This window comes from Homarus americanus, unplaced genomic scaffold (assembly GCF_018991925.1).
Source record: "Homarus americanus isolate GMGI-L3 unplaced genomic scaffold, GMGI_Hamer_2.0 scaffold5075, whole genome shotgun sequence".
NCBI lineage: Eukaryota > Metazoa > Arthropoda > Malacostraca > Decapoda > Nephropidae > Homarus > Homarus americanus.
In genome coordinates, this window is record NW_024711751.1 from 5,588 (window position 1) to 14,689 (window position 9,102).

At 43.3% G+C, this 9,102-nt stretch overlaps 1 protein-coding gene across 1 annotated transcript; it reads right to left on the reverse strand.

Moving 5' to 3' along the window:
• Positions 1–2,018: 2,018 nt before the first annotated feature.
• LOC121858806 (2-hydroxy-3-oxopropionate reductase-like) lies at positions 2,019–7,008 on the reverse strand (the record flags this gene model as incomplete). The annotated part of the gene is made up of 5 exons (XM_042355446.1): positions 6,926–7,008; positions 5,515–5,705; positions 5,098–5,250; positions 3,350–3,468; positions 2,019–2,165 (listed from the first exon to the last, which is right to left on the reverse strand). Coding segments are annotated over exons 1-5 (693 nt in total), but the record flags the coding sequence as incomplete, so codon positions are not given.
• Between the last annotated feature and the right edge of the window lie 2,094 nt (positions 7,009–9,102).

Genomic DNA, 9,102 nt, shown 5'->3' on the forward strand with positions numbered 1-9,102 from the left:
CTGGTTATCGTCGACCGTCTCTCTGGTTGGCCGGTTGTCATCAAGGGCGGTAATGACACGACGTCTGCCGCCACCATCAGCAAGTTCCGCCACTACTTCCGTGACGTGGGCGTTCCTGTACGCCTGCGAACCGACGGAGGGCCTCAGTTCACAAGCCGGGACTTTGCTGCGTTCCTTGACTGATGGGGAGTCCGGCATGTGTTGTCATCGCCCCATTACCCGCAGTCCAACGGCCACGCTGAGGCTGCTGTCAAATCTTTGAAGCACCTCATCCTTAAGGTGGCCCCTTTTGGGAATATTGACTGCGAGGCCTTCGACCGGGGTCTTCTTGAACTCCGCAACACACCTAACTAAACCGGACGCTCCCCTGCCCAGGTTTTGTATGGGCGCCCCCTTCGTTCTTGTGTCCCTGCTCACCCTCAATCCTTCTCCAAGGAGTGGCAGGCTAAGACAGAGGATTGTGATCGCCGAGCCGCCGAACGTGTTCAGGACGTCGTCGCCCGCTACAACGACCACGCCCGTTCTCTCCCCAGGTTGAGTGTCGGTACCCAAGTCCGTGTTCAGGACCCGACCTCCCTGCGTTGGGACAAAGTAGGCGTAGTCATGGGTCTCGGCAGGTCACGGGACTACCAGGTGCGGTTACCCAGTGGTCGCGTGTGGTGGAGGAACCGCCGTTTTCTCCGCCCCGTAACACTGCCTTCTGCTGGCCCCGCCACCAGTGTTGAGTCCCACACCCTTCCCAGTGATGAAGTCCCTCGACGCTCAGAACGGATCCAGAAGAAGAGGTCCGCTCAAGACTTTGCTATGGGCGTATAGGGGGGAGGGAGGTGTATGTATATTATGTATGCTGGATTATGTACTATGTATGTATATTATGTATGTGCTCCATTTATATTTATTCAGCCTAGCTAGCAGCGTGTGGCAATGTTATTACCATATCCCACACGCTTAATTAATGTGCCTGTCGACGTATGGAAGCTGCTAATGTATCACTTGCCCATACGTCGTCTATGATCAGATGACCCAGGACCTTAGCTAGGGAGCAGTGCGCTATCCACCTCTGTGTACATACTCTTATCAGTAAACCGAACCTACAAAACTATACAGGTGTTTGTGTTCTCTCACCTTATATAGAACTTATTACCCAGAACATCTAACAATATGATGCCAGTTTCAAAAATTTTTTTGGATGGAATTATATTTTTTCATAAATTCTGTCTCTATCTATGTCTGTCCATTATATACTGTATACCCCCCTGTATATATATATATATATATATATATATATATATATATATATATATATATATATATATATATATATATATATATATATATATATATATATATCTTGATAAAATCACACAGGGAAAAGGGAAACAATGGAGAACCTTAGCTTTCGTCTTTATTCAAGACAATTTTTTTCTTTTATCCTCTTCACCACTGATCGGCTCGTTAGCCGCTTGGGCGATCGGTCACGTCTCTGTTACGCACTGTTGGCAAGTACTGGGCATGCACCGGCTCCTGAATGTACCTGAACCTGCTCCAGTGTTGGTCAAGTCTGGTCTTGAAAGAGCTCACACTCGGTGCCGCCACAACACTTTCTGGCAGATTGTTCCAAGAGTTCACAACTCTCACTCCGAAAAAGTTTGCCCTCACAGTTTTCTGGACCTGCGGCTTCTTCGATCTTGAGCTGTGACCCCTTGTGGGGCGAGCGTCCGCCAGCTCCAAGTAAGGACACTTTACTGAGTAGTGCCCTTTGAGATGCTTATATACTTCAATTAGGTCGTCCCTTGCCCGTCTGAATAAAGACGAAAGCTAAGGTTTTCCATTGTTTCCCTTTTCCCTGTGTGATTTGATCAAGATTTGTCTTACCCATGTTTCCATTGTGGATATATATATATATATATATATATATATATATATATATATATATATATATATATATATATATATATATATATATATATATATATATATATATATATATATATATATATATATATATATATACTTACGTCTAGGAGAGGCATGACGGCGTCAACTATGGTCTTGTCACCACCCACATACGCGATCATCTGTCCTTTCTTGAGTGCGTCCAACCCACCCGTGATGGGCGACTCCAGCATGTGCGCCCCTACTTCATGTACTGCCTTCATGTATACCTGCACATGACGTGAAGTACAGTACATAACAATATATTACAGTGAAACGAATTAGAGACCGATGCGCATTACAGTGAAACGAAGTACACCGTTTCACATTACAATAAAAAGAACGATACAGTAATACAATACAACGAAATGCAGTAGACTACAATAGAAGAAAGTTTATCACAACAAAATGTAATATAGTGCCATTAAATACAACATCATGCAAAAAATAAAATAAATGTCAACCGTAAAATGTTTTGTGATACTGTAACAGGGTTTTACTAACTGATACAACAGAACAAAACTACAAAACACCCAATTTAATACAATGACGTAAGATACAATAGGTTATAATATAATTTAATACAACAGTTGATGGAAGAGGCATAGGGGGGTTTGAGAAGAGTTAGACAGAAAGGATTTAAGAATAGATGTGGAGGATGGGACTTGATAATGGCGGGAAATGAAGTAGATTGACGGTGGAGATAGATGAGATGACTTAATAATTGGGTAAAATAAAGATATAGTGGTGCTGAACAAGTAGGAATTTGATAACGGGGTAAATAAATGAGATGCTGATGATGGATGTACAGTCACCCAAAAAAGTCCTGTCGCGAACCACGATTCAGACTCGTGAACCCGAAGCAGTAGACACTGATACATTATTCTGTCCATAAATGCTTCGGATTCAAGAGTCTGAATCTCGGGGTTCATGGTTCGCGACAGGACTTTTTTGGGTGACTGTACAGTAAGTACAGTCAGCCAAAGATCCAGCGATCCCACCCTGAGTCTCTTACTGGCAATTTTACCTGGCAAATTTTCGTATATTTGCTTAAATAATGAAGAAAATTATATAAAAGAATTGGCAACTCAACTACAACCAAAACTGCCACAAGATTCTCATCAAATTTTCTTCATTGTTTAAACAAATATACGAACATTTGGAAATTTCTCATGATCTAAAATAATGATGAATAGTTTATTACTATAAAAATGTTACCTTTGGTTTGTTTAATCTTTATCCTGACAATGATACAGCCAAAACAGATCCACCAATCACAATCACCTTTACATACAGCCTTACTTTACCAAGTAGTGCCAGGTAAAATTGCGAGCACGAGACCCAGGGTGGGGTCGGTGCATCTTTGGCTGACTGTACAAAGAATAACATGGGATAGAGAGAAATATGGACTTACTTGCGTCTGCTCGAATTCTGTTGTAGAGTGGTCGATCCATATCTTGCCAGCGGTTAGTGACGTCAACACGCCGTCACTACCCTCGGCTACAGCCTTCACATTGGGCGGTTTTGGCAGGCCTGTGACGTCAAATGATAGAAGCTAAAGTGACGGTGGTAGTGAGATGTGTGACGATGGGGCTAACGTCATAGTTTGTGTGTCGGGATAGCTAATGTTTCACATTAGTTAGGTTAGTGTGATGTCAAGAAAATAGTGTGACGGGAATACAAGTGACGAGAAGAAAATGGTGTGACAGAGTTGCTAAAGCAGGGTGAAACTATGGGCAAGTTTCTTTACGCCATTTGCCTCTGTCTACCCAGCAGTAATTGGGAACCTGATGGATGTTAATCGATTTGCGGATCGTAATCCGGGATAATGGTTAGCCAGTGCAGTTGGCGAGTTGTCCGGTCTTCTCAGACTATTCCTTGACACTGGGTCATACGACTCGTTAACTCAGGGTGTGGTTATTGTGTTGGCGACAGCTTCTACACCTTAAACAATTTCACGCCTAGGTGGCTCTCGGGCCCAAGAGCCACCTAGGCCATCCTCAAACACGAGGGACAACCATTATGATGCCAGTCACAATATTATAACTAGCGTATCACGAGAAAGTAATAGTAATAGGTATGATAACGTTATTAACACTTATTATGATGCAAGAAACAAGCAGTGTAACGCCTATAACAAGCAGTGTAACGCCTATAACAAGCAGTGAAACGCTAATAACAAGCAGTGAAATGCCTATAACAAGCAGTGTAACGCCTATAACAAGCAGTGAAACGCCTATAACAAGCAGTGTAACGCCTATAACAAGCAGTGTAACGCCTATAACAAGCAGTGTAACGCCTTTAACAAGCAGTGAAACGCTAATAACAAGCAGTGAAACGCCTATAACAAGCAGTGAAACGCTAATAACAAGCAGTGAAACGCCTATAAGCAAAGCAGTGTAGCATACCGCCAACAAGCAATTAGCCAACACTATAACAAGCAGTACCAACGCCTGTAACAAGCAATTAATAACGCCTATAACAGCAGTGAAACCGCCTATAACAACAGTGAAACGCCTACCAACAAGCAGTGAAACGCCTATAACAAGCAGTGCTTAACGCCTGCATAACCAAACAGTGTAACGCCTACGCAACAAGCAGTGTAACGCCTATAACAAGCAGGGTAACGCCTACCAACCAAGCAGTGAAACGCCTACCAACAAGCAGTGAAACGCCTAATAACAAGCAGTGAAACGCCTACCAACAAGCAGTGTAACGCCTAACAAGCAGTGTAACGCCTATAACAAGCAGTGTAACGCCTATAACAAGCAGTGTAACGCCTACAACAAGCAGTGAAACGCCTATAACAAGCAGTGAAACGCCTATAACAAGCAGTGAAACGCCTATAACAAGCAGTGAAACGCTAATAACAAGCAGTGTAACGCCTATAACAAGCAGTGAAACGCCTATAACAAGCAGTGTAACGCCTATAACAAGCAGTGTAACGGCTATAACAAGCAGTGTAACGCCTATAACAAGCAGTGAAACGCCTATAACAAGCAGTGAAACGCCTATAACAAGCAGTGTAACGCCTATAACAAGCAGTGTAACGCCTATAACAAGCAGTGTAACGCCTATAACAAGCAGTGTAACGCCTATAACAAGCAGTGTAACGCCTATAACAAGCAGTGAAACGCTAATAACATAACAGTAGAAACATACAGGTTAGGATAACATCGGACAGCTGCACCACCTCCCTTGGCGTGGAGACTCGAGATACAGACGAAGGCAGATCTACTAGACGGCGGGGGTCACTGTCACACGCTGCTACCACCCTGTATCCTTTCCGTGTCAGGTTGTTGGTCACAGCTTCGCCTGTTGGAGGTCATTTGAGGTCATGGGAAGACATTACAGCATAGGTCGTTTATTCCTAATACACTTCCCATAAATTAGGCTATTTCAGCTATTTGTTTATTTACGACCTCTAACTATGGGAAAGTGCCAAACTACATACATACATACATACATACATACATACATACAGTACATACATCATAAACATTATCCCTACCATAAATCCTCCATGTGTGTGTGTGTGTGTGTGTATACATAGATGATTCACAGGAAACATAAACATACCAACTTGTCCACATCCGATGACGCCGACTTTGGTTTCCTTGGTGGCGGTGGTGAGGTTTCGAGTCAACGTGTAACAGGGCCCCATCATGGTCTTATTCAGCCCTGTCAAGCTATGGCTTCCCACTGCCAGGGTCCTGCCAAGCTTTGACAGGGATCGAATGCAAGCGCGACTTACCATGGCGTAGGTTATTCTGTTAAATGATACAAACAGTTAACTGGTCTGGTAAAAGAGATAGAAACAGTAAAGTCAGGGGAAATCCTTCACTACCTTCAGCGGTAAACAAGATTGGCCAAGATAAAGAGTTACTATAAGTTAGTACAGTAGGTCAGTGAAGATATACCTTTTGTTTCTTACATACTGTGAGAGTCGACTTTAGAGATGGAGGAGAATTACAAGTACTTTCTAAAAAAATATACTTATGTATCCATCTATCTATGGGATCATTTGCATATCATGTATTTGAGAGCATAAAAAAAGTACATGCCCAGTACTTGCCAACAGTGCGTAATGGAGAATTAACCGACCGCCCAAGTGTCTGCACGCCGATCCGTGGCGAACAGGAGGATGAAGTAAAGATACATCGAGCTCATTGGCCACCATAAACGTAGCGGAGCCCATCAACAGTGCACACGTAAAAAAAGGGATGGGGTACATGGGAAATCATGTTAATTGAAAAATACTACTTCTTTAGGGTAATGCACAGTCGATAAGAAAACTATCATTACAAACCGACAAGGTACTGTATAGAAGAGCTTACTTAACAAGACAATAGGAGTCGCAGCGCTCATTTTAAAACCACTATGAACTTGTATGTCAATTTTAATAAAATATACACACACACACACATCCACATCGGCGTGGTAATAAAGCAATGTGGTTAAGTAACGATCGAAGTTCAAGGAGACCGAGATACTGTGTAATACTTGTTAACAGGTGGGATTTTTTCTTCTCAAGATTACAGGAGCGAGTGCAAGGACGCCGAAAAATAGTGTTAGAAATCATCATAGTCTGTATACTTGCAATGTTAATACACTGGACATTGTATACCTACACGGTATACCCTTATTTTTACACTTTACTTACTTTTATCCTCTTCACCACTGATCGGCTCGTTAGCCGCTTGGGCGATCGGTCACGTCTCTGTCACGCACTGTTGGCAAGTACTGGGCATGCACCGGCTCCTGAATGTACCTGAACCTGCTCCAGTGTTGGTCAAGTCTTGTCTTGAAAAAGCTCACACTCGGTGCCGTCACAACACTTTCTGGTAGATTGTTCCAAGAGTTCACAACTCTCACATACTGAACTGTATACGTGCATTGAGGAGGCGGACCCTACTGAATATAATATAAGCATCTGATGACTTCCGACTATCCCTGGTCGAACTGGCAATGTTTATCATAGTTTGTATACCTGCAGTGTCTATCCATGTACAGTACATTGTATACTTGCGCTGTCTTGGTACTTTCAAATATACCTGCATTGTGTATATGCATGTTGAATTGCGTAGCTGCGTTGTTTATATATATTCGAAAAACAATTGTAAACTTATATGACGATCTCACATAATACACACCTATGGTCACACTTACTGGTATACCGGCTAGTGAGTGTTCCTGGAGACGGAGCCAGGCACAGTGACGGTGAAAGGGCAATAAGATACCGATAGGACTGCTGCCGCCCCCCACAACACAAACACATTCATCTCCTGATAACTTACTTCTCCCACGATTATCGTTGAGACTTTTTATGCCGATTTAAATGTATTGATGCCACTCTGACATCTTCGAGCATTATATTCTACGATCACAATTACAGGTATAAATTCTATGGATGAAGAAAATGCACTAGTTGAGACTGTGTGTGAGAAGGACCTAGGTGTGTATGTTGACAATGAGCTGAAGTTCTCGAGCCATTGTGAGAAGAAGGTAAATCAGGGAAATAAATTATTGGGTCTTATAAGAAGGTCGTTCAGATATCTAGACGGTCCGTCCCTCGTGACGATCTTCAGGAGTGAAGTGCTTCCCTATCTGGAGTACTGTCACCCCATCTGGTCCCAGATATGCTAGGACTGTCAGTTGGTTGAAAATGTTCAAAGGAGGGCCACCAGACTGGTGCCTGCACTTCGGCACCTCAGCTACCCTGAGAGATTGGAGCGCCTGAACTTGCCTAGCTTATATTACAGACGGGCAAGGGGGGACCTAGTTGAGGTATATAAGCATCTCAGGGGGCACTACTCAGTTGAGTGTCCTTACTTGGAGCCGGCGGACGCTCGCCCCATAAGGGGTCACAGCTCAAGATTGAAGAAGCCGCAAGTCCAGAAAACCGTGAGGGCAAACTTTTTCGGAGTGAGGGTTGTAAACTCTTGGAACAATCTACCAGAGAGTGTTGTGACCGCACCGAGTGTGAGCTCTTTCAAGAGAGAACTTGACCAACACTGGAGCGGGTTCAGGTACATTCAGGAGTCGGTGCATGCCCAGTATTTGCCAACAGTGCATGACAGAGACGTGACCGATCGCCCGGGCGGCTAGCGAGCCGATCAGTGGTGAAGAATATAAATGAAAAGAGACGTGACCGATCGCCCAAGCGGCTAACAAGCCGATCAGTGGCGAAGAGGATAAAAGTAAAAGTAAAAGAAGTGTATTAACTTTTGGATTTATTTTATCTGCCATAATGTCCAAATAATGAATTACTGCCACAACTACAACACACCTAGTCACTGCCACAGTGTACTGCGCACATCATTGTCATTCTTAATATCTCTTCAATTCATATTACTCTTGGAACACTCTACCAGAAAGTGTTGTGACGGCACCGAGTGTGAGCTCTTTCAAGACCAGACTTGACAAACACTGGAGTGGGTTCAGGTACATTCAGGAGCCGGTGCATGCCCAGTACTTGCCAACAGTGCGTGACAGAGACGTGACCGATCTCCCAAGCGGCTAACGAGCCGATCAGTGGTGAAAATGATATAAGTAAAAGTACATAACATTCAAATCCACCGCGCTTGTAGCCACAGAAAATTGTAGAAAATAGAAACTTTAATAAGGGATAACTCACCTACTGTATGTTGTTTTAGAAGAATTGTACCAATGTACGGCCATATAATATTAAGAGTAGGTATTGATAGCATTAAGGAGAACTCAAGGTATCTATAGCATGACTGGGAAGGTCCAATTGATACGGACTAGTGTACGATAAGGGATAAGTGTAACCGTGTGTAGACAGTGTCTGAAGGTCATAATATTTACGTCTGTGAACGATTAGTACCACAGATATCAGATGAAAATATGAGAGCAATGACCTGGAAAAAGGATAAATGTATCAGACCTATGTGAAGTGTTGGAAGTGATCCACAAACTATGCTTCAAAGAGAATATATTTTATACCTCGGTGTGAGCTTAGTACACCTTGTTACTTTTACTTACTTTTATCCTCTTCACCACTGATCGGCTCGTTAGCAGTGGCGTAGCTAGAGTGTGTGCCGCCCTGGGCGGCCCTTGAGTTTGCCGCCCCCCATCCGTGCCCCCACAAAAAATACATATTGCACAGTGACTCACTCTTATATATATATACAGTATATATATTAA